Here is a 26,376-nt window from a genome sequence, read left to right on the forward strand (position 1 = left end):
AGGATTTTTCAGGCTTAGGGAGCTTGGGGGAGGGTGTTTGAGTGCATTAGTATTCACTCCACATTCTTGCCTGCTGTTCCACATGCACTGTTTTGTGCCTCCATAAACTGCCCTGGATGCAGATCAAAATTATTTAAAAGAATTCACAGGGAGGAAAAAAAAAAAAAACAACAGCAAAACAACAGAGCGGCAGTTTCTATGTATTTCCACATTGCCTTCATTTTCATTGACATTTACTGTTAGCCTTTTTATAGCAATATGAAAAAAGATGGCAGAAGCAGAGAAGGGAAAGGCTTTCTCTGATAAGAAAGGTTTTTACATTTTAGAGAGAAGTTCTCACAACAAATCAGAGCGCTGTTAGCTTTCCCTGTGCAGTCAGCATCAACAATTTAAAGCAGTAGCACTGAATTATTTAACTGAAATATTATTATTCTTTCTCATTTGCACTATCTGCTTTTACATAGGAAAAAGTATGTTCATCTCTTCTGTGTTAATCCTTTCTAATAGGGTCAACATTCACTGCCTCTCTTTTTATTTTTCACTTCCCAAGTCTCTTGAGTCCTAAGCCAGTCCAGGAGCAGACCTAGCCAAGGAGCCGCCATGCGTCCAGCTCCCCACTTGAAATCGTGACTGCAGGAAGACTTATGGCAAAATTTCATGAAAGATCAAGTGGGCAGGATCACCTGCAACACATGGCTTTATCAAGCAAGTTCTGCTTTGTTCCTGCTGAAAATATCTGCTTCTTACTGATAGCTTTGAGGCAGGAGCCTTTGCTTTGGTGTTCACTGAGACGAGCCTGGTTCACAGCCCATCACCATTGACTCTGGGCTCCTTCCTTAATATTTGTCCTAGTAGTGATATTCTTGAAACCTGATTCATAAGGAACATGGTAATATGCCAACTCGTCTCACAGTACAAAGCTGTATTGCCTACTTTGATAGTAGGCCAGAAGAATTCTAACACCTCTAGAAATATGAAAGTGTATGGAGATCTCCATGCAAAAAAACCAAACCAAACCAAAACAAAACCAAAAACAAACCAAAAACAGAGGCTAGACAATGGAGGGGAAGCATCAAAAGCAAAATCCTCCAAACACTGAGAGCAGACGAGCTTAAAAGGAAGCTGAGAGGGAACCTTAGAATTTTTAGAAGGGTGCATAAAGGCAGATTCAGGGAAGAGGTGCATCTTGCACACTTACATACACACAGAGATGTCAACCGTCCAATGTTTAAAATCCACATTGCATGAAACACAGCAAACCCAGGGTGGTAACTGAGGCACAGTACGCTAGATGCAAAATCTCCCAATCACCCTTGTGGGCAATAGTGACTTGTCCCTGGGCAATCTCTTTCCAAGCCCCGGTCCCTGCTGGGTGAAGCCCTGGAATTTGTGCTGTTGCTCTCAGGGTGCCACCCTGCTGCGCACATGGTGATGGAGAATAAATATGTATGAAGTCGACAGTTAGTTTGGCTTCCACCAAAGCTTAATTTAGCTCACTTGTCAGCGCTGAATAAGAGAAATTAATAACAATAATTAATAGGTCTTTTAACACAGTGAGTAAAGAGCAGCATGTGATAAAAATGCTAAATCCAGGGAAACTTCAGAGCTGGGAGATGAGCACTGTGCAATGCACTCCACGTTGCCGAGGAGGTAAAACATACTTTTGCAGGGCAGTGGTGGGCTAAACAAAAGAAAATGTCTGGTCAGAGGGAACAAAGGAATGTGCTGGAGCATCCAGGGAGGATGTAGTGCAGTCCACGCTGGCTGGAATGCATCTCCTGAGGAGGCTGACATTCCTTCCACCTTCTCCCCCCTCCTTTTATTTTTGGTTTTCAACCTTCTCTGCCAAGAAAAGGACAAAAGCTTTATTGTGCCTGAAGTTTAGCACAAGCAGAAGTATCTAAAAGGTGCTTCAGAGCATTTAGTACATGAGCCTGTGCTATTTCTGCAGGGACGTGGCAAGCTTTCTGAGTGACTTTTGCCATCATCCACAAATTGCATATTCCTTCTGTGTTACTTCATGAAGGTCCTTCCTTTTTTTTTCTTGGCTTGCACCGCTGCGCTTCCTTTGAAGCCAGGAACTGCAGAGCTGACATTGTACAAGGAATTTCAAATAAATTCTGATCGCCGTTTTGGGGAGGAAACACTGGGTGTTCATTATTGATCTTGTTACTTTATTGTGATTGTTTCTGTGTAAAGTCATAAGTGGGGCTTTTTGTGGGTGGTGCTGCACAAAGTCCGAGGAAGGCAGCATACTTTCTTAAGAAACCTCGAAATGTTTTTAAAAGTACAGCAAGTAGACAGGAGAGAAGTACGTTCAATGTTTATAATATGTAATATGTACACACACATATTACATACACTTGCTTACACTAGCCTGGCCTGCCCCTCAGACACTCATTTCTCACAGGCAGCAGGTTGCTCCCAGAGAGGGTGGATGGACTGGAAAGTAGATCCTTCAAACTTCATTCAAGAAGGGTGACCCGTGAATGGAGGACAGTGCTGAAGAAGATGTAGAGATGGCTGTGGGAAAATGGGCAAGCTGAGGCTGGCCTTAGTGGCATGGTGAAGGAAACAGAGGCCATGTGAAAAGAAATATGAAGATAATTAGGAAGGGAAAGGACCATGTATCTCTCAAAGGCGTGGACAAGATGGTTTAACTCAATTCAATGGGAAAAGGAGAGGCTGTTGGAGAAGTTCAAAGGAGCATGGTACTGATATGCCAGAGGGCAAGGTCAGAAATTTCTTCTAAATAAGGCAATGCTATATGTGTCTGAAATTACTGGATTTGTAATGTTATCTATACACCTCACCAGACTGACATACAGATAGGTTGATATTTGCAGCTGGAAGATACTGCTTTTATACCCAGCGTTCTTACTGTGGTTGGTTTCCTTAAGAGGCTGCACTCTCTCACAGTGCTTTTTCTGTCCAACCTCAGTAAAGTCTACATTTGAGGTTCTGGTCTCTTATCTCACCCGTATTTCAGATTCTGCAGCATTCAAAGTCTCTGCTGTTCTGCAGAGGTTTACTGCCACAAGAAGCAGCCAAGATCCTGTGCCAAGGAGCAGCCAGCTTCTTCTCATAGATGATAACTGCCTTCAACTACTTTGCTGGTTGGAAGGGGAGAGCCTAGCAATCCACAGGTGGTGAAACCATTTGGATATAAATGACACGGCTGCACAAGCCAATAGCTGATTCACAGTCGAATGAACCCAGTCTCTGAGAGATTTAAATTCAGAGCATGTAGCAAAAATACTCAGATGTCCATGCAAAATTCATTGAAGGCCGAGCACGGCATCGTTGCTGGCCTGACATCCTTGCGTATGTGGAAAACCAGAAGGAGGGAAAATCGGCGCTATGTTAATACCACCCAAATATACACAATGAAGTCAGACTGAAAGCAATGAAATTACAGCCGCTCCTCATGAGCTAACAGGACCATTTTCCTTAACCAGTGACCTTCAATTACAGAGTAGCAAGCAAATTAGTAGAGACAAAAAAGAAAAACCTGTTAGCCAGAAAATCTTACTGGTTAAAGCTTGTCTTGTTTCAGTTCCAGTTTCCGTAGCTTTCGGTAAAGTATGTGCTGTCTCTTGGAGTATTGGTGTTAACTGGAAATGTTGATTCTGGGAACAATGAATTCCTTCTTATCAAATGGTTAGGGCTTATGACTGAGTTCTTCAGAAGACCTTAAAGCTTCCCGAGGGCCTGAAGGATCTGAATCATTGCGAGAAGCCTCCTGATGCCACAGAGATCAAGTAAGAAAGAAATTCAAGGCCAAAAAAGGCCAAGGCAGGAATGACTAAATGAAACGGCCATTTCTCAGTTCCCAGCCCTCCAGCATCCCTTGTGCTGGAGGATGTTTGCCTGCAGGTCAGAGTGACTGCGAAGCAGGCTGGGATGCAAATTGACAGTGCAGCAGTTTGGTGGCCCCCATACAGAAGTACAGGGCTTACTCTCAACTACAGCCATCTGAAAGTTAGGAGTTTGGTCCTACCTGGTTCAGGATGCTTACACAACCTGAAAAGTTCACAAATCCAGATGAGTGATGTGGTACGAATCCACTCTGAAAGGCGACCAGAGAAGATGATGTTATCTGCAAGCTAAGGGTGTCCACATAGGGAACCAGCACCTTTCAGATTCACAAGCTGATGTCATTCCCTAGGTAGGCAAGCCCAAACAGCAAAGAATATATGGCCTTCTTCATTTTGAATTTGGAGGAGATGTTTGTATTTAATTGTTTATGGCTGGTAGCTTTATATATTCTGTGACTCTAATTTTTCAGTCCCTCCATTGGAACGTTCAAATCCTATAATCCAAATCAAGTTCTGTTTTGACAGGACAAGCTCCATCTTTCCTTCTCTGGATACATAGTTTGACAAGTGAGGTTTTCCTTTCGGTATATTAGCACCTTGTATCTGCCTCGGATTTACAAAATGAGCCAACGTCTCAATGAAAAAAATGAGGCAAAACCATTTACAAGATAAAACAAGCCACACGGTTAAAACAAATATAACCACTTATGTCTAAGTTTTCTTTTGACAACAGTTAGCTAAGTAACTTTTCTCTTCCTTCAGTATATGTAGGCATGCAATCTTTTTAAAAGGGTTTCTGAGTTCTGTGAGAGAAAAGGGGTGGGGATATATCTGCAGGGGGTTTTCACCTGCTTCAGCAAAACCTGAAGCATGTTTTCCTGCTACCTGCACCACTGCACTCTCTGCAGATTATCAGGTTTCCTTAAGCCTTCATTTTCAAAGTTTTCCCAAGACAGTTTAGATCATCAGCTCTTACAATTTAAAGAGAGAGATTAATTTCTAAGGGACTGCTGTACGGCATGGTAGAATGCCAGTTTGTTTCCTTCTTGCAGCTACTAATATGTTTGCTTTCAGAGGCAATCGATCTTTTTGAGATCCCTCTTCCCCTTGGTTTGACAGAAATCTGTTAATGACGAAGCTCTGAGTGTTCTCTAAATGCAATGTGTGGTGAGCTTTGAGTCCCAAGCCTGAAGCCACAGTCTTCCCACTGTTTGTTGCTTGGGCTCTATAAACATCACACTGATATATTGAGATGACTCAGCTACGCAGCGTTCACCTGCCAGCACCAACTCACTGGTCTGGACTTGTGAGTTTTTCCAGATAGCAGACAGGCTGAAAGAGCAAAGCCATTTATAGACCTGGTGATTATAATGATGCATGGGAGCAAAAATAGATTTATAACAATCATAACATCCAGGACAGCAATACAAATAGTGAGGATAAAAACCAGGGAAAGATAAATACCTGTCTGGAAATATGACTACTACTGAATCAATAGGCTGATGTCCTACCAAAAGCACGTCATTACAGATCGAAAGCAATGTGGTATCAGTAACTTTCAGTCTGCCCAATGAAAGTGGTCCTTTTTCTCCAGTTTTATGTACTGTTACAAGTTGCAATGAACAATTTCTGTTAACTGGAAAGCTGTTTCTGCATCACTTTTAACTAATCATTTTCAAAACAAGCTAGTCATATTACTGTAACATGGAATGGACTACTTAATGCCTATATTCACCACTTTCGGTTTGTTATAAAAGAAGAAATCCCGAGGGTTTTTTTTTTTAGTTTCTTTTCCTATTACATCTTGTAAACTATGTTATAGATAATGAGTAATTAAAGGAACTTAACTTTTAAAAAACAATTTCAGGCTGTGTCCCTTCCCTGTTATGGCATGTAGTCACAAACGTGGTTCTTTTAAACACTGCTGAGAACAACTTGGTTGTAGCATGGACAAGTGTTTATTACAGGGTTTACTGCCTTGTCCTATGATTCCATGCTCTGCAAAGCACATCTTAACTAATTCCCAAAGGCAAAGTGGCAACGCTGTAAAGCACTTGTGAAAACATTCAAACTGCAGTTTAAACCTTGTTAAAGCGCAGTTCTCTGAAAAGTGACACTAAAAATGGCAGTGTGGGATCCTGTATTTATTGTCTATTTGTGATTTCCAGATCAAACATGCTAAGTACAACTATATAGTTCCCTCCTAACATCCACAGCCAGCTCCACAGACTCCAATGAGATCAGATAGTTGAAACTTTTATGTTCATGTATCATTAAGATGATGGTCTCCTTAGCATCTGTCCAAACCTGCTGTCCTCACTGAAACAGATACACCTTGGCTCCCTTCCATTCAGTGGAATGAGCTCAAGGAGGATCTGTTTTCTTCTCATTAACCTGTGTCAGTTTTTTCACTGCTTATGGGAGTAAAATGTCTTTTCAGGCAGGTCAGTAAATCTAACTCTGGACACAAATACAGACAAAACAGATGTGTTGAAGGAGTTGACACTTCTTAACAATAGCCACGTTTTCAGCCAAAGAATTTTAATGCCTTTTTAATTTGTTTTCTGGTCTGTTTCATGGCATAAAATATTTCGATCTCTAGAAAATTCTGATATGAACAATATTCTCCATACACATTAACCTGTTTAAGCACAGGCTTATGAGCTACATTTTTATTTCTCTGGAGAGCCGGCTGTTGGTATTTATGGCTCGCAGCAGCAATGAGAAGACAGCCCAATCCAAAGCACACTGAAATTCAGTTACACTGTTCAATTAACCACAAGGAGGTTGCTATGGGTTTGGTGCTTTTCCTTCTGCTGTATCTGAGCAGGAAGCAATCAGCTTCACCCACCTCCCAGGACCTCTGAGTTGACACTGGAGCTTGCTGTTCCCACTCAGAGGAAGAGACACATTGCCACGTCCAGCCCTTGTCCTCTGAGGGAATAAAGCTAGTTTTGCTTAAATAACTTCTGCTGATGGAGTCGCAATAGCGTTCTTGTTAACACTTGAAGTTGGTCCCTATATGAAGAATACTGTACTCATGCATAGCTACACTTAAATGGTCAAAGATGGCCATTTCAAAAGCAGTCCTTCCCCACCACCCCACAATGAAAATGTAGAAATCTAGAGGTAGATCCTGTTTATTGGCACTACTGTCCCTTTATCTGGGCAGTATGTTCATAATGTATCTAAGAATAGATGCTATAGTACTAAAAGGCGCTGAAAAGATTACAGAACAGTTACGGCATCCACTCAAGGTGCAATAGTTATCGAGTGCTGACTGCTACCCAACAGGTGCCAGCAACACTCCCTCGGGTGGTAGGGTTTCCGTGCCAGTTTTCACATCACCTCTTACAAAGAGCTCATCACTAAGTCAAGCGTCTTGAGTTTTTATCATCCTGACGAGTGTAATCAGCATCTCTTTCAGTCTTAGGTTATGCTTGATGGGTGTTCAAACAGTTACAGATGTGTATGGAGGAATGTGCTAGGCTGTCCTTGAAGGCAAAGGTTTCCTGACTTAGCGTAGCTGAATTTTTGTGAAACAATATGCAGGTTTTTTCCACCTCACTCTTTTGCCAATCCCGCACAGCCTTGTGACTCCAAGGGGCAAAACTGCACAACCCAGAGCCGACGTGGGCCCCACATTTCAAATGCTCGAGAGCTGGAATATCCAGAGCTGAGGTTTTGGTCTGGCCTGTGAAAAGGGAGAGAAAACCATCTGTGAAAACTGGAGGCACATCTGGGTTTGGCTTCTACCCCAGGATCCCACAGCCTCCCCATCATCACTTTCTGAATATCTGCAGGTTGGGAGAATAAATCCCTTCTCCGCACCTTTGCTTGGGAACCCGTGCTCGGCTCTGCGCCTTGTACACGCAGGTTCCCCGGGGCTTTCAGGGAGCCCGCTCAGAAATCCAGGGAGGCAAGTTTGATCCTTAGGGCTCCAGAAAAACGCCCTTTTCTAACTACAAGTGGGGGAAGGAAGATCAGGCCCCTGAATGGGGCTTCTCCTCTGGGCAAGGGCTTGCTGTTTTCCCTTTTTTCGGACCCCGAATGTCACTGGAAGATCACAGCCCCGCACCGCTCCCGCAGGTCTCCGCTCCCGGCAAAGCCCCCGGGGCTGGCGCTGCCCGTCACGCCGGCGGGGCGGCGGGGGCAGCGGGGCCATTCCTCGCGTTCCTGCCTCAGCGGGGAAGGGAAACGGGCGGGGATCCTCCTTCCCCACGGCCTCTTCCTCCCCGCACTTTGCTTCCCAGCCAGCCCCGCTCCTGCCAGCCCCTGGGGAGCCGAGCCGGCAAGAGCCCTCTTTCTCCCCGGGAAATGGCAAGGCCCCGGGGCTCAGCCTCCAGCGGGGATTTTTAACCGTGTCTCCCGTGAGGCTGCGGCGCTGAGGGAGCCGCTGTCGCCCCCCCCCCGCCCACCCCGCCGCTGCTGAGGGGAGAGGAGGGGGGACAGCCAGACAGCCAGACAGACGGAGCCCAATTAAACCCTCCCCTGGCCAGCCCCTGACACTCCCTCCTGCATTTTCCAGTCTGTGGTTAGCACTCAAACGGTTCCATTAAGTCATCAAGTTTTACAGGTTCCTTTAAAAAAAAAAAAAAAAAAAAAAAGGGGGCGAGAGAGAGTGCGCACGAGAGAAAAGTTTGGTCATGGTAGGGAATGAGTGATCAAAGCTGAGCCAAAGCTTCCTGTTACACCGGGACTATATATATATCGTGTCTTTAATGTTGGGGGATGTAAGCGGGCTGCTAGGAGGTTGGAGCGGGAGCTGACTCTCTGCCTGATTTCCCAGCTCGCTGAGGTTTCTTCCACCGACCACAATGAACAAGTTCCTGTGCTGCACGCTTGTGGTAAGTCTCTTCAGAGAGGTAGATAGGCTTAAAGATGCATTGCAGCTTCAGAGATCAGGCTGTAAAGCCATACGGCTTTTCTTCTGGGTTTTTTTGTTTTGTTTTGATTTTTTTTGTTTGGGTATTTTTGGGTTTGGGGTTTTTTTGCCTTCTCTCCGTTTTCTTGGTAAACCCTGTTTATTTCATCACGCCGAGCTTTCCTGGTGAGGTTTGGAGTGCGATGGACACATCCAGCTCCAGGGAGGCAGCAGGCATTTTCATCCCGTTCTTAAGGTAGTGACACGATTTGCTTTTCTTTTGCCTTTTTTCCTACCTTCCTCTCTCCTTTTATAAGACTTCATCATACCGGGCTGACACAAAACACTGTATCTAGGGATGCATTTAGATACTGTACGCTGGGATGTTTGGTTTTGATTTACAAAAGCGCCATCCCTGCCTGTCTCTGTCATCTCTGCTGCAGCGGCACTGGTCAGGATCTCAGATACGGGGCTGGCTTTCCGACCCGGGAAAACCACTGTGAACTCCAGAAAAAAGCACAAGCGTGTGGTGCTTGTTTTGGCTTAGAAAATTCAGCTTCATGTGCAAGAAAGTGATGAATTAGTAGCTGTTTCAGTAACTGTTACAGAAAAAGTTGTGTTATTAAATCCAGTATAAGCCCCTGCTTTAATAAGTTTTTGTTTACTTGGTGATTTAGCAAGATTCTTCCAGATGCAAATTTGGAGATGTTAGCAGTGCAGTAAATCCTTCAAAATGTCATTTAAGCCATTTAGCCATATGGAATTGCATGTGATGTCAGATTAATTAAAACCTGCATACAGACGGATACTGTGTAACAGCTATTTGGAGGCTATTCATCTGTTAGATAAGAAAACATTCAAAGAAAAACATTTAAAAATCAGATCCAGAGCTGGCTATTATGCATGCCTACGCGGTAAGTTGTTCCTGGGTTGTTTTGGTGAGTACAGTGGCATTAATGTTGTGGCAGAGCGTTAGAACTGAGATCCATTTATTTTGAAAGCTCTTTATAAATGCAACGTGATTTCCAGGATCCGATGAGTAATGCATGTTTATTACTCTCTGTACAACTTTCTGAAAGAGCTTTTTGAGAAACAAACCCAAAGTAATTAATGGTGCAAGGGAAGCAAAAATTGTCAGGCTCGTGGTCAGCAAATGGAAATGCAAGACAACTTTTTCATCTCATGTATGATGCTGTGCCTTCTTTGTCTATATGAAAGCATGGGAAGTTAATCTGGGAATTTCAGCAATGGCCTGTTAGCAGCTTGGCTTCTTATCTGTGGCCATCATAAAACAATCACATCAGTATTTTGATTTTGATTAAATGTTATATGCCTGTTCATGTTCTCCCATAAAGTAATAGCGTTCAGTGAAGTTCAGCATAATCCTCTGGCAGATGAGTCTTGGAGCTGAAATACATCAGTGGCAGGAGTACATGCCAGAGAGCTTCATCATTCCACTCTTACTATTATTTAAAAACAATTTATTTAAAGTTATTGTGAAATTTAAGTACTGTCAGATGTGCTAGAGCTCAGAAAAGTAGATTTAGTACCTGTTCTATAAGAACCCTTCTAGGAGGCACCACAGCAGTTCAAAGTTGTGTGTATTTGGTTCACATACCTTAAACATAGTTTGGAGACACCATACCTAAAAAAGACTCTTTGGACATGATGTACTTTTCAGCCTTGGCCTCTTTGCTAAGGTTTCAGAAAGGGGACCTGCTGTGGTGGTGCACACATGTGTGTGTTGTTTGCTGGAACACTAAAACTGCTTACAAACAGACGAGCATTATGAAATCAGACTGAATTGAAAGAAATTCCCCAGAGTTGGATCTCGTTACTTGTCACGTAACTATCTTGACCCTTCAAGCTGACCTTTCTCTATTTTGGATCTCTGGGCGCATGTGACATGCTTTTTCTGGCCTGCCTGTTGGGTTTGCTGTGTGTAGGCAGCAGTGGCTTTGCAGCCCGCGGGGGTAGGAGTTATCTTTCTGTCTGACTTTCTCTCTGTCTGTCTGCATGTGTGTTGGTTAAAAATAAAACACCAAGGTTACCGGAAGAATTTTTAAAAGACATTGTCACAATTTAAATAACACCCACTGTTCAAATCTCACGTAAACTTTAATTTTGTTTCTTCCGTATTTAACTTTTATGCTTGTAGATTTACTACTGTGATGGTCTTCCTGGAGAAGAACACCTGTTTGCATGTAATAGTGGACATACTGTTCCCCTAGCTAGATCGTCAGTTGTTAGTACTTCTGTTCAGTGCAAAGGCAGTCTGTAGTCTTGGTGGCAACATCCCAGGTTTGGGTTATCTCTAAATCTTGCTGTCACTCTGGTGCATAATGTTCCAAAATATGAGTTATGGTTAAGACACATCTTTCGGGGAGTAGCTGGTTAGTCTTTTCTGCTTTCTTCTTCCACAAGCTTGCAGGCAAATGTAACTCATATTAATGAAGACTTTCAATTTAGCACTTCTTTGATAAAATGCAAAACTGCTCTTCAGTTGAATGTCATTTTCCTACCACTGAAAATGAAACAATAATTTAGACCCCTAAATTGCTTGTGAGTCCTAAATTGCTTTGTGAGTGGCAATGAATCGTGCCTCACAAAGTCTCTAAAAGATTTGAATTGTTGACGTACTGTTTTACTGACAGAGAAATGTAGACAGCGGTTGATATCCTCCATTTTGAATACAGGTGGCTCAGGATAGCCACCCAGTTACATTCATTCTATAAAAGAGCAGCCTCCACTTTACAAAGCCTCTTCCATACAAAAGTAGGTCCTGTTATATCCAAAGTGAGTGGGTTGCATTAAAGCAGTTGGCAGAATGGCGCAACAGCTTTATAAGCTAAACTCAAACCAGTGAAAACAACTCCACTTTAGCCTTCGTTGTGTTCTTGATGCTCAGCTGTGGGCTGCCGAAAGGCCCTTCATCTGGGCTGTGCGCTAGGTGAGCCCGCAGCGACTTGGGAGGTAAGCCCTGCTGCATGGCTGTCAGCCCAAAGAGGTTAAAGTCGGTGATTGCATGGGGCCGCCCAGAACAGCAAGGGATTTGAGTATCATCTCCCAGATGGATGAGAGTCATTTCTCTCTAGATGACAAATATTTTACAATGGTTAGTCGCCATAGACAGCCATGGATCTGATCCAGCATGACGCTGTCATGTACTGAATCTAGAGATACTGTTTTGATTTGATAAGCTATTGATTGGGAGGACCTCTTTAATATCATTCAGTGCTATATTTTGCCACTGAGATTCCTTTGAGGTCTGTGCGTGATTTCAGTGAGGCATTCTGCCTGAGGGCTGAGGGTAAGTGAAGGCCTCTTGCTTTAGCTTTGTCCAAATACTTTGTGTAGAAAGCAAAGTAGGAGAGTTGTGAGGTTTTACTTTGAACCCAATGCAAACACTAGGAGCAATCTGACAGATGCCTTGAGCGATTATTTATCACGCAGGAAAATATGCTTCAGAATAGTTGTGGAATGCAAAACAGAAACAGATTTATCTTTCTCAGCAAATTAAACATTCTCCTTTGGTCTACAACCCAAAACCACAAAGCCAAGCTATATAATAATATTTTCATATGCTGAAAAGCCACTTTCTTTTCTCTCACAAAGCAGTGATTTAAGGGGATGATGCTTGAAGGATTTTTGCTTTATGTGCTTTGTCTTCTAGTTCATTTTAATTCAACAAGAAAAAGCAAGCGGCTCTTTGCCTTACATTTAAAGATGAAAGAAAAGGGCGTGTATTCTTTTCATGCCCAAGATCTGCAATGAAATTTTACAATCACATTATTTGTCTTTCAAAAGCATCTTCTAAGGGCTCAAATAAATGGACTGCGCAGGCCTTTTATGTTAGCATTGGTTGTTCTGTGTATGCTGATGGTATAGAAAAGTATAGCTTTAGGCCTAATGTGTTGAGTGACACAAGCAAAGAATTGCTTTTTAACCTTGGGTAACTCATTTTGAATAAGTTCTCAATATTTACTTGCATGACACCAACTTACACTAGACTTACATTTAGGTATTTAGAGTTCATCTCAACTCCTTGCATGGAGATGGCCATCCTGAGAAGTACCCAAGATGTGGCCTAGGGAGATGGCGAAGGGCTGAGTTTTTCAGTCCTTTCAGAACTGAGCCCATGACACTAGAGGTGAATGTTGCCCAATAAGTTGCTAGATGTAGCTAATGATACTAGGGTTTGTTTTGTTTTAGTAATTATTTTGTTACTGATAGCATTTCATATTCATGGGGAAAAAACCCCACAACACCCTAACACATCTTGGGGCCTACAGGAAAGCTGGTGAGGGACTGTTTATCAGGGAGTGTAGTGACAGGACAAGGGGGAATGGGTTTAAGCTGAAGGAGGGTCGATTTAGATTAGATGTTAGAAAGAAATTCTTTACTGTGAGGGTGGTGAGGTAGTGGAACAGGTTGCCCAGAGAGGTTGTGGAGGCCCCATCCCTAGCAGTGTTCAAGACCAGGTTGGATGGGGCTTTGGGCAACGTGGTCTAGTGGAGGGTGTCCCTGCCCGCAGCAGGGGGGTTGGAACTAGATGATCTTTAAGGTCCATTCCAACCCAAACCATTCTGTGATTCTATGATTCTATGAAAACATTTTGGATTGGTTTTTTAAATTAACCCTTGTATTTCAGTACCCCTAAGAAACCCCTTTGCAGTTGAGTGCACTCTGAATCATAGCAAGAGTTAATTTGTTGAGAAGAACAAGATATTGAGTATCACTGGTGTCCATTGGTGTTGGGATATAAAGACTGTGCTTAGGCTTTGAAACTGAAAGAAACTGCCTAGATCTTTTCAGTATGTTCCTCAGCTCTTCCAGGAAACCAAATGGTGTATTTGCTTTCAGAAATGCATTGGGAGCTCTATTTAAACTACTTGGGTTTCTTGCACCTGCTTCTCAGCAAAAGGCTGTTCCCAAACTTCCTCTGATGAGAGAATCCCCTTTTCATTTGCCAGTGTTATCCTTTCATGGAGAAAGTTCTCTCTCTCTGTGTTCACTGTCTATCATCTGTGCTGAATCTATAGGTACTGTTTTGAATTGCCAAGATACTGAATAAGTCAAGATCCCCTTCAATATGAGGCTCTCCATATCCTCATCTTTCTCAGTACTTCTTCTGGGCTGAAATAACCTTTCCTAAACAAGGATGAACGGAATTTTATGCAATCTTCTGAATGACAAATCCGTAACTTGGCCAAGTATAGTACTGATAGACTCCAGCTTTGGTTTCTTAAGCACTGGAGAGTGAACATGCTTATTGCCTCTACTACTGATTCCAGTAAACTGAAGCCAGACTTCTAGCTTTTTCCTTCTTTCAAACTGGAACATGCCGCCTTCTCTAGCAAGTGCAAAGCAGACCAGTGCCAGCAGAATTAGGGAGAAATCCTGTTTTCTGTGAATCATAGAACAATAGAATGGTTTGGGTTGGAATGGACCTTAAAGATCATCTAGTTCCAACCCCCCTGCTGTGGGCAGGGACACCCTCCACTAGACCACGTTGACCAAAGCCTCATCCAACCTGGCCTTGGACACTGCTTGGGATGGGGCCTCCACAACCTCTCTGGGCAACCTGTTCCACTACCTCACCACCCTCACAGTAAAGAATTTCTTTCTAACATCTAATCTAAATCGACCCTCCTTCAGCTTAAACCCATTCCCCCTTGTCCTGTCACTACACTCCCTGATAAACAGTCCCTCACCAGCTTTCCTGTAGGCCCCTTCAGGTACTGGAAAGCCGCAATTAGATCTCCCCAGAGCCTTCTCTTCTCCAGGCTGAACAAGCCCAACTCTCTCAACCTGTCCTCATAGGAGAGGTGCTCCAGCCCTCCAGCAGCTTCGTGGCCTCCTCTGGACTTGCTCTAACAGCTTCATGTCTGTCTTGTACTGGGGCCCCCAGACCTGGACACAGTACTCCAGGTGGGGTCTCACCAGAGCAGAGTAGAGGGGCAGGATCACCTCCCTTGACCTGCTGGTCATGCCTCTTCTGATGCAGCCCAGGACATAGTTGGCTTTCTGGGCTGCAAGCGCACACTGCCAGCTCATGTTGAGCTTCTCATCAATCAATACCCCTAAGTCCTTCTCCTCGGGGCTGCTTTCAATCCATTCCTTGCCCAGCCTATAGTTGTGGTTGGGATTGTGCCGATCCACGTGCAGGACCTTGCACTTGGCCTTGTTGAACTTCATGTGGTTCACACGGGCCCACCTCTCCAGCCTGTCAAGGTCTCTCTGGATGGCAGAGGGAAGCTTTGAGAAAGACCAATGTTCAGAACTAGTAAGTCCTGATCATGGCATTTTCATGTGCTCAAATAGCGCTATTTCTTACAGCAGAGATTAAGATGTTTAGTATGTTGCTTACCTTTAAGTATGGGCATTCAGGTCAATCAGAGGTTTTATATGACTGAGAATTTGCTAGCAAGTTGGTCCTAGCATGGCTTAGGAGGAGAAATGTCAGGAATGACACAAAATGCATTGAATTAGCATTTTAATTTGATTCAGGAACATGAAGGGCCTCTCCTGATCATCCTTATTTACTGTATTTTAGTTTGCACATCAGAGCAGACTTGGAGTGCACAAAGTGGATTTACAAAAGTAAACTGGATTGATGAAAGTAAATCCAGAGACGGACTCCAGAGACACACCAGATGCACTCTAACCACTAATGCATGCTCAGTCCATAAGAGCAGACTGAAGTTAGTCCAAAATAACTCCCTGAATCATGCTTAACGTGGATGTCAGGTGCTCGGCACCATCTGTTTTGCTCTACCAATCTGCTGTAACAGGTGACCCAACTTGCTAATGTAAGCACAAATTCAATGTGTCTTAGGCCAGTAGAAAGGACAATTTAGTGACGTTCCCCTCTAGCTTATTCTGTGAGCTCAGGGACAAAAAAAGTCTTTTCATTCTGTTCGTGTCAAGTTGCTGCAGTAAACCTAGTAAAAATGATACTTAATTACCTTCCACCATTTTTCCTACATTTTTACAAAACTTCTGACAAGTGGATTGCATCTACTTTAGCACTTGATGTAGGTTCAAGGACGACTCCTGATTTTCAGGTTGCATATTAATATTCAGAATACTCATGTGTGCTAGGTGTTTTCAGTCTGCATCGAAGACAATCTTGCTGATCTATTCTCATAAGTATTATTAAGGGACCTACAGTATTCTTAGGAAGAAGTGTGGTATCGGGGATTGGAGTCTAGAAACATACTTAACAACATACTAATGGCTGTACTGGGTCTAAGAAAAAATTAATCCAGAAAAAAAGCCCTAAAAAGCCTCATATGCTGTCTGTGGCAGGGGTTGATAACTGATGCATAGAGGAGATTGAAGAAAAAGGCAGAAAAATAGCAGTATTTTTCCAAAATACAGCTCCAGACTCAAACAATTTTTGGTTTGAGATTTCCTGATCAAAAGGTGATGTTTATGTTTATGTTTCCTCCAGTTGCGTTTTGAACTCAGCTCCTGACAATGTCCTGTGGCAATGACTTGCACCTGTACTAATAGGATCATAGTAGTCAAACAGTAATAGTAATAGCAATCTTGCTCTATGTTGGAAGCAACATATAAAATATTATGGTAAAATGCTGAGATATTGATTGTATTTATAGCTTTAGTTTGACTGAAGAGTCTCTTCTCATAATTGTTTACTAAATAAGAGTTGGATCCTGCATGCGTATGGCTCAGCCACTGATGGGTGGATTACTGCAGCCACATAGCGTGTGCTTCTGGGAAGGAAAGGAAGACAGGCGCTTTTCTTTTAAAAACACAAAGAAAAAAAAGTGCAAAGACTGATCATCCTTTTAGGGATACTTATTTATTAATCCTACTATTATGGTTATTGATTATGCTCATGTAGATTAATAGTATTTTGATTGCCATTAATAGTTCATAGCTATTGGTACTTCTAAAGGTAAAACTTTGCATGGTCTCACATATGTATTCTTAAGTATTTTTTTTGCTTAATTTTTTAAATCAATTCCTCTCGTGTCGAATTATTTTCAATTTTTATTGGCTTGCTTCACATAGCTGTAGGTTCTTCAGGAAGCAAGTGCGTCCGTTTTCCCCTACAAAACCCCATGCTCTCCGATTATTGAACTTGAATTATTTCTAATCCTGAATCATCCCCGGCAGCAAAACTTCTCACTTGCCTCATATATGAGTTCCAATGTAAATTGTTGAGTAAGGAAAATAGAGAAAACCTTGTTCTTACTCCTGCATGTTGCAGAGGGGACTTGAGCAGTCTTGAAATGGTCCACCTAACCATTTGGCACTTAAAAAAGTGTCACCAAGGGCAGAGGCATGACCGAGAGGAGCAGATTCAGCTGCAGTGGCAGTTTGGGGTTGTTGTGGGTTGTGCATTGCAGAGAAGGAAAACTGGCATTTCTGCACGAGGACATGCTGCCTGTATGTCTGGTTGCTATCCCTAATCATTTTCAGTGTCAGATTTTCATCTGTGCTGGGTATCGTCTTGGGTTTCCACAGACATCTGCATGAAATGTGGGTTGATGCTTGCCTCCGTAGCATCTGTGCCGCATGTGCAGTCTGTTATATTCTCCGAAGCGAATGCATGTGTCCGTGCAAGTCTTGGACTCTGGGATGCTGTATTATCTATTACTGAATGAAAACTGTAGAAGAAAACCTGACCACATCAACAATTAATGGTATTAGCAGGACTTCCTTCTTACTAGAGCAATAGCTGTAGATTTACCAAGGGTGGGTACATTTTTCATCAATGGAAAGCCATTCACTACTAAAAAATGTGCTGCACCCTCTTCTTGAATAGATCGCATAAAATAGATCCAGTCATTTAAGAAAAATGGAGCGGTACACCAAACTTCAATGAGTAATAAGGAATTTCTCACAATGGAAGAGATTGTGCCTTGAGACCACAAGAAAAGGTGGGAGCTCCACCTGTAGAAATCACAGATCAGACAAGTTACAGGGATTAATGAAGGGTAGCTAGAAGAGGCTGTGGAGAATATCCATGCTATCTGCAATTCATTCTTCAACTTGTCTAGGTATAGCTGTATAAAAAGTGGATTTGTAGACAGGCAGCAGGAGAATGTACTGAAGAATATTTTCTTAAGCAGTAAAAATTCCTAATTTAGGCACCTAGTATTACTTGGCGCTGTGACTCGTGTTAATACAGACGAATGATTAAATTGTCCTTTCCAAGCTTAATAAGACTATCACTTAAGAAGTGCCATGCTGTGGCAGAAGTGAGGCCCTTAGGTGAAGCCTCTTTAGGAAACGTAGAATCTGAATGAATAAAAAGTGTTAATTCCACTTACACTTTGGGGACATCTGCATTGGAAAAGAGGAAAATATATTCTTGCAATTGAATCGGCTACTCTATATTGGCTGACTGGGATTAAAATAGCAACAAAGACAAGTCAGCTGGATCTATACTTTGAATGGATATATAGAAAAAAATCTTCATTCAGAGCCAGTTTACTTCATCTGTATAAAATGTACAAGTTTTAGAAGAGAAGCAGCATGTTGGTCACGCGGTGTTGGGACAGAGCCAGGTTCTCTGGGGAGAGTGAGATGCTGGTGGACCCCGTGGGGCTCGGGGCAGTACGTAGGGACTGAGCCTGAGAGTTGTTTTTTTGGTAGGCTGGTGGAATCACAGAACCAAATTTTCAGTTACAAGACCAAAAGGACATGATACGGAGGTTGTCTCTGCAGAAGGCCAGGGCCATCTCAGATCGCTAGATCTGAAATGGCACCAGCAAAGCAGAATGTTGCAGGAAGCAGAAGGAGTGTAGCGGTCGTGACGTGTGCCAGTGCTGAACCAGGTCCTCACGACGGCCGTAAGCCTGTGGTTTTAGATAGGAAATGAAAGCCTTAGCCTGGTTCATGCAGTTAAGTCCTTAATGTACCCTCCATAAACTGCAGCATTCTTTACCTCTGTCTGAAGCTGTGTCTTCATACTTGATGTAGCTGCCACATTTTATCCCCAGTGCTGCTGCATTTCAGTGCAAGATTAAATGGAAGGCATTAAAAAACTAACGTATATTGTTCTAACCATTTGTTGCCGGTAAAAAGAAATACTGTAAGGAATCACCTCTAAAGGTATCTGTGGTAAAGGTGCAGCACGTTGGTCAGGTTTGTATGCTCACGTACCTTTTCTTTTGCATCTGAAGAACTTGATAGTTCAGAACCAGGAGTGCAGGATCCCCACCTTGCTGTGCACTGAGCGTGGTGCCGATGAAACTAATAGGCCAGGTTCTCTGGTGCCAGGCGGTAAAAGATCATTGCCCAGTGATATTAAAAGGGTGTAAATGGGAGAAGAACAGGATCTATATCTCTGGAAGAACAAGGAAGTACTTACATCGGGAAGATTTGCTGGATAAGATCCTAAAATTTTCCCATTCTAAGACAGACATGGGAGAGTCTGGAAGCTGGCTAATATTTTATAAATTTCTAACACAAACATCTTTTTGAAGCTAACAACATGATCAGGCTCATAAACTCATTTAAATTTAGGCTTCTTTGTGACCACGGTGCTTCCCAGAACTGAAGCGAGCGATGTTTTATTTTCCTGTTGCTAGCTCTTGGACATTTCTGTGAAGTGGACCATCCAGGACGACTCTCCCCCCAAGTATCCCCATTACATCCCAGGGACATCTCGCCAACTCCTGTGTGACCAGTGCCCTCCTGGGAGCTACGTAAAGCAGCACTGTACAGCCACCAGCCCGACGCAGTGTGCCCCGTGTCCGGATCAGTACTACGCCGAAGAGTGGAACAGCAACGATGAGTGCCAGTACTGCAACGCCGTTTGCAAAGAGCTGCAGTACGTCAAGCAGGAGTGCACCAGCACGCAGAACCGCGTCTGCGAGTGCGTCGCAGGCAGATACCTGGAGCTCGAGTTTTGTTTAAAGCACACAGAGTGTCCTCCCGGATACGGCGTTGCACAGCCAGGTATGTACTGCTTTTCGATACGCACAGGCTTAATTAGAGCTCTACAGCACGTCGACAGCTCGTGGCAGTTACAAGATTAGGAAAGAGGCTGGTCTAGATGAAACTACAGGACAGTAAATTGTAAAGCCAATTGAACCTGTTCCTAGTCTGCATCGTTTGGACTGTAGCCAAAGAAACATTTCTCAGTGGAATACCCTGCTCCTACTGTAATATATAACTTAATGGCAGTAGCAAATGTAGCAAATTGCACTCTAATGAGAAACATGATGGATTGCCTCTTTTAAAGGAACATTATCTGGAATGTAGTATTTGTGTGTGTGATAAATAATAATGTTTTTCATTTTGAAATCTGCTGTTTCAAGCAACTGTGTATCTTGACAAACACCAGGAGCACTACGTGTTTGACACCAAGTGTATAATTATAACAATATTAATATAGCTCTAGCATCACAGCAATGTGTGGTAATAATTAATTAACAGCATCCTAAGTGGAACTCTTAGGAGGGAAACCGTTACTGTTATCAAACAAACAACTGTTTCTTTGTCAAGCAGGCTGGCATTGTGCTGTATGTCTGGTGGGGATACAGAGCCAAGCAGCACTTTTCAGTGGAGTGTATTCTTCATTTAAGACAACGTAAATTGTTAAACCAATAATAAGTTCTTCTCTCAAAACAAAATACATCATTTATCATTTGGCAAATGTCACGGCCCAGTTTAGTTCCAGTATTTAATACAGCCTGAAAGAATTGTAAACTGTCATTGTACCGGAGATTAACTGAGGAAGGGAATACAGAAAATCAAAGCGTCTCAGACACAAACCTGTAGGCTACCTGTCTCCAGACTACAGAATTACTTCCCTAGGAATTATGTATATACAGTGAGAAGGAGTAAGGCTGGCCCGTACATTTTAGAGCTATGCTGAATGACAGGTTGTGAGTCCTGTCTTGGGTTGTGAACATCTTATTGGAGAACAACTTTGACATACGGAGTAAAGTCCCTGCTGTTGCTGCTCACTAGTCCCTGAGTAATTGGTTAACTAAACATTACCCCGATGCCCTTGCCACTGTTAAGCATTTCCACTGGCAGCTACCGCATTTCCATATTATAAACCATCATTAACCTAAATCGTTATACCCAGGGGCTTGGGTTAATGAGTTTCCACCGTACCTCGGCAGTGAGTCAAAAGGGGCCAGAAACAAAGTTCTCAGAAAGACCGTTTGGGAGACGAACAAAGAAGTATAAATTCTCTGAGCAACCAGCCTGCTGCATCCCTGGGAGCACAGTGAAACCTTGGCAGACAAATATGAATCCCTCAGTTCAAAATGAAACAAACTTTGGAACAGGATAAATTGTCGAATCGTGTAATTTATTGGAAAGTTGGTTTCTGAAAGCCCATCAGAATGAACCAGCTAAACCCAAGCAGACCTCAAACACGGAATGAAAACACTGTAAAAATAATTGCATCCCCCTGTGTCAATAGTCAGTTTTTGAGGTGAGGCATCAACTAGGCATTTAATAAGCATGGACCACACTGTGATCCTGGTTTCTGCCATATGATAGCCTTGAACTTTGTGACAAATTCAGGTGAAATAGAACCTAAAGTATAGAAAAATATGCTTCCACTGCCACACAGGGAGATGGTGTGGTCCAGTGTCTTATTCAAAGGTTAAAGCATTAGAAATCTTTTTCCCTACTGCCGGTCACTCATGATTACATTGGGCAGATCACTTTACTTTGGAAGTCCCCTTTTGTGAGCGTAGATTAAGGTTTTGTTCCTTTCGGCGGCGGTCGGCCCCCGTACATGGCAGATGTTGGCAGCAGCGCGCTGGGGAGGCAGCGCTGCTGCGAGGCAGCACTATCTCTCCGGCGGCGGCTGCCGTTCCCCGGGGAGAATGGGGGATTCCAGGTGAATTGGAGGGAGCGGCGGAAGGGCGGCCGGGCTGCGGCGGTTTGTGCCCTGAACGAGAGCGGCCAGATAAGCAGTGAAGAAGAAGCTGGCAAAGCTGGGAGGTGACTTTTTGCTCAACCCTGAGAACCTTGATGGATTACCCGGTTTATTTCCCTTTCGTGCCACGAAGGTTATACGGGAAGCTCTAGAGCAGAACGACGCACCGTTTGCAGGGACTCTCCTTTCTTCCTCTTCCTCGCTGCCAGAACACAACAGCAGCATGTCTGTAGCAGGGAAATTTGCTAAAAATTCAGACTTCTCAGCAAAGTTAATTGCTGCCTGCTCAGGTGCAGGTGCCGGCTGCAGTTTCATACAGCCCAGAGCTGCGCAAGAAAACCCAAGGGCAGACGCTGCTGCGGCAGGTTGGGGGCTGGCTGCGGAAAGCAGAGCATTTTTGGGAATTTGGCAATATACAGGGTCTCTAATTTTTTCAGGTGCACAACAACTAAAAACTTCTCTTTTGTTTTTACTTGTCGTCTGATGAAAGAAGTGCTAGGTCAGGTGTATGCAAGTATTCTTATTTCACGGCTGGTTGAAAACTGGAGATACGTACTCTTTTTCTCTAAGGAAATGCCCCAAATAAAAAAAAAATACTTAAAAGCTAGCATTAAAATAAGCATCCACATGTAAATACTTCCAAAATACACTAGATGGAGGCATTTTCTTATTCAAATAGAGTTTCCAATTATTTCCAAAGAATTTTAAGCATGTGCTTAAGTTCATGTTCAATAGTACAATATTAGATATTAGACTTTAAGCACTTGCTTAAATATTGGCTGAATAAAGATGAATTAAGAGTGAATACAGAGCATTTATTGATGCTGTTATTTTCCTGCCACTGGTGGTTAGACTGTTTGCATTGTTTCAGATTTCATGCATTAATTTTCTTCCTCTTTGTCAATGTGGTAGAACCATATATTGTCATTCTATTGTTGTACCATATATTTGATTCTGAAGTAAAACTATGGCTTACAAAAGTAAAACACCAAGCAAAAGATATGTATGTATATTAAATATTTCGCTATATTGGATGATCTACTTTCTTTGCTTTAAATAATATTTTATTCAAGCCCAGAAAAAAGTTCAAAAATGTTACTGAGATGCTATTTTCCTATATAATTTAATATTTGAGCAGGGAAAGTACTTTTCAGAAGGTGTTTAGTTGATATTCAGTTGGGTTATATTTTTAGCTAGAACTAAAGTAAGCCTTTCGAGTGAGGTTCTGGGCGGATATTACAGAGAACATTTTAGAGGAGTTTCTTGTGCCATTTAATTATTTTATGGAATATTCGTACAGTTGAAGGATGAAGTTCAGACATCATGTAATGTCTGAACAGACTCAAGTAATTATTGATATAAAGATACTAATTTACTATATTACTAATTTAATCAGTAATTACTGATTTTAAAGTTGGTAACAAGTGTACGTAAGAGTACAATTTACTCACTGCAGCAGGAACATCATTCTCTTAAAGAATCTTTTTTTTGTTTTTAAAAATTAAAATGGTTTTTTTTTTTCCCTAAATGTGATTTCTTCATGAATATTTTTGTTTATTTTTGTATTCTTGTGTTGGGGTTTTTTTTCACAGTTGAGGCTATATGTAATTAGAGACACTATTTTCCTGTTTCCACAGGTACTCCTGAGAGTGACACTGTATGTAAGAGATGCCCAGAAGGATTTTTCTCCAATGAAACATCATCCAAAGCAGCCTGTCTAAAGCACACGAACTGTAGTGCACTGGGTTTCAAAATAGCATTGAAGGGAAATGCAGTTCGTGACAACATCTGTCAGGAAAATACAGATACGGCACCTCAGAAATGCGGAATAGGTATGTATCACATTAAGGAAGAGTGTTCTGAAAAGATACATTCATTTTAATTATAATTAAATGTATCAGCATTTATGAGAAAAATACCTAGCTTGTTAGCCATTTGCCTGCTCTGGTGATGGCTGTAGTAGAGTTTTAATTACTGTAGGTCAGACCAAATGGAACTCAAGCACAGAAAGCAACAGCAGTATAAAGACCACTTCTTTTGTTTTTTAAACATTTTTTCTTATCATCCTTGCTGCTTGCTCTTTTTTCCAGAGACGAGCAGGGTAACAGGGATCAGAACAACTGACATCTTCTTCTTCTCATTTCAGATGTAACCCTGTGCGAGGAGGCTTTCTTCAGGTTTGCTGTCCCTACTCATCTCACACCTAACTGGCTGAACATACTAGCAGACAGTTTGCCCGGGACAAAGGTTAGCACAGAAAATATCGAGAGGATTAAACAAAGGCACAGTACTCAAGAGCAGACCTTCCAGCTTATGAACTCATGGAAGCAGCAAAACAAAGAACAGGATATGGTCAAGAAGATTATTCAAGGTACCTTGTTTTGATAGCACATATATTAAAAGCAACCTTCTAAATGGCATTTTAAAAATTGCTTGGGATCAAATACTTCCCGGTGATGTGTTCGGCTCTGAGGAGGACCTGCAGGGTTTGACTGAGATTTATTGATGCAGTAAGCCAGTGAAGTCGAGGGGAAGCGGGAAGAGAATTCAGCTTCTCCCGATCAGTCGAGGACTGAATTCTTCCCAGACTTGTAGCCCCCTTGGGATCGTGCGTGGTGTCACAGCCAAGAGCCCCTTTTGAGACTGCGCGACGTATGAAGAATTTGGATCAAGTGGGGAAAACGTTTCCCACTGTTCTACCTGAACAGTGGCTGTTGAGGTTAGAGGGAGCTGGATGCCTGCAACTGAGAGTGCAATTTGTTTTCTGTAAAGTGGAGATTGACAGCTCGGACTAGGACATCTATTCACGGAATGGGAACGCAAGGGCGTGAGGAATACACAGACGCGCTTTACCTTCTTTTTCCCTTCCGATACCTATTTGTCATGTCAATTCACCGCTTGCTTTGTGCTGAATCTGCCAAGACAGGTGTCAAAGGTGAAATAGTGCTGCAATGTTAACACCGAGGTTTTTATGAGAGGCAGGCCAACTCTTTTCATGTAAGCCACTGTCAACAATCGCCACATTCAAACAACCTTTTGTCCAGTCGGAATAGATTTGAAAAATGCCGCAGAAATGGTTTTTTTTCTCCCTCTCCTTTTTAATATGTATACTTATGTCAGACTGTGACGTGTCTAGAATACTTCAAAACCGAAAATTACTATTTTAGCAAAGTTGCCTAGACATTTCTGAAGAGGAGGAGCAATTTTTTCATTCACTGGAACCAAATATTAGGAGTCCTATCACATAGACAGAACATTTTACAGAAATGGAAACAAGCATATAGCAATAAATACTTGCTAAGTTTGTTTGTAATTTGGGGCTGTTTATATTTGAAAAGTTAATTAAATTCTTAAGTGCCTTTCATAATTGGAGCCCAAAAAAAAAAGCATTGCTGAGAGAACTATTTGAAATAACGTAAAAAAAGGGAAGGAATATTCACCTCGAAATTTGCAAGTTTTCTTGTAGGCTGTGGTAAAGTTGTCAGCATTGCACTTACCTCTCCTTTCTTTTTGCTTTCTATAGATATCGATCTTTGCGAAAATAGTGTCTTAAGGCATATTGGCCGCCCGAATCTCACCTTTGAACATCTCAACACACTGATGGCAAGCTTACCAGGCAAGAAAGTGGGAAAAGAAGATATTGAGCGCACAATGAAACTATGTCAACCTACAGAGCAAGTTCTGAAGCTTCTAAATCTGTGGAGAATAAAGAATGGCGACCAAGACACCATTAAAGGTTTAATGTATGGACTGAAGCACTTGAAAACGTACCACTTTCCAAAACCAACCATCCAAAGTCTGAAGAAGGTGATTAAGTTTCTTCACAGATTTACAATGTATAGATTATACCAGAAACTCTTTTTAGAAATGGTAGGGAACCAAATTAAATCAGTGAAAGTTAGATGTGTCTAATTCAAGATATTCTTCATTCTCCACTGACTATTTTTCCCTAATTACTGCCAGCAGTAATTAAACTGGAACGTTGTTTCCCTACATTATGTCTTACTATTTATAGAAATGCCTGACTGGAATAGCTCTAAGTCTTTTGCAGTGTTTTTGGAAGGTTTTTTTTGGTTTTAATAAAATCACTTTTGTAAAAGCTATTAACCTGTTGATAACACTAAGAGCCTGATTCTGCATTTTTGCACATTCAGAGTTGAAAAGCCCCACTATAGTCACTAAAGGAGAAAAGAATGCTGAACCTGGCTCTACTACAGTATTTGCTATTTATATTCTTCGAGGTATAAACATTTTTGTTGTACATATTTATTAAGTTAAATGGAAATTGTATGAGACTGAATTTTAGAAAGAGAAATGAAAAGCACACTGTATATTTTCTAGTTAAACAAAAATGATCCCATATATTTTTCTGGCAAAATTTTGTAGCATGCTCTCAGAGTTATTAATTTCTTTAAATTTTGTATTTAAAAAAAGTATTATTGCTTAGTTTTATTTGTATAAGTTGTGGTATCTTTTGGTAGGGATGTTTTAATTTATCCAATGATTTTTAACTCAAATACGGGGAAAATGTAGCGTAAGTGACCTGAATATTTAAATATTCTGTGAGGAAGTGAATGTACCATATTTAAGAAGCTGGATTTTTACATATAATTTCATAATCTTATTTTATAAAACAATTAAATTTTTCAATTTACTTTTTGACTGGTGTTTTACTCTTGACTCTGAAGTAGGAACGAATAACAGAGACAGACCATGTGGATTTTGTGCCTTATCTTGTGCTTGGCTCTCCCTGTCTGGTCCGGTAGTTAATATGTGAGCCAAGTAAATATTGACCAGCACTGGATTTTCAT

At 42.0% G+C, this 26,376-nt stretch overlaps 1 protein-coding gene across 1 annotated transcript; it reads left to right on the forward strand.

The window, feature by feature from the left end:
• The first annotated feature begins 8,295 nt into the window (after positions 1-8,295).
• On the forward strand, positions 8,296-26,219 carry TNFRSF11B (TNF receptor superfamily member 11b). Its single transcript, XM_075743440.1, has 5 exons — positions 8,296-8,665; positions 19,251-19,620; positions 23,203-23,397; positions 23,712-23,936; positions 25,089-26,219. Exons 1-5 carry the CDS (start codon positions 8,636-8,638, stop codon positions 25,475-25,477), a joined length of 1,209 nt encoding a protein of 402 aa, XP_075599555.1. The 5' UTR covers positions 8,296-8,635; the 3' UTR covers positions 25,478-26,219.
• Positions 26,220-26,376: the final 157 nt, after the last annotated feature.

Source organism: Balearica regulorum, chromosome 2, assembly GCF_011004875.1.
Source record: "Balearica regulorum gibbericeps isolate bBalReg1 chromosome 2, bBalReg1.pri, whole genome shotgun sequence".
NCBI lineage: Eukaryota > Metazoa > Chordata > Aves > Gruiformes > Gruidae > Balearica > Balearica regulorum.

Excerpts from the sequence above, each read along its gene's own strand:
- TNFRSF11B (XM_075743440.1), top strand. The coding sequence starts at position 8,636 with ATGAACAAGTTCCTGTGCTGCACGCTTGTG. Across the intron at positions 19,621-23,202 it reads ATACGGCGTTGCACAGCCAG|GTACTCCTGAGAGTGACACT; the intron begins GTATGTACTGCT and ends CTGTTTCCACAG. Across the intron at positions 23,398-23,711 it reads ACCTCAGAAATGCGGAATAG|ATGTAACCCTGTGCGAGGAG; the intron begins GTATGTATCACA and ends TTCTCATTTCAG.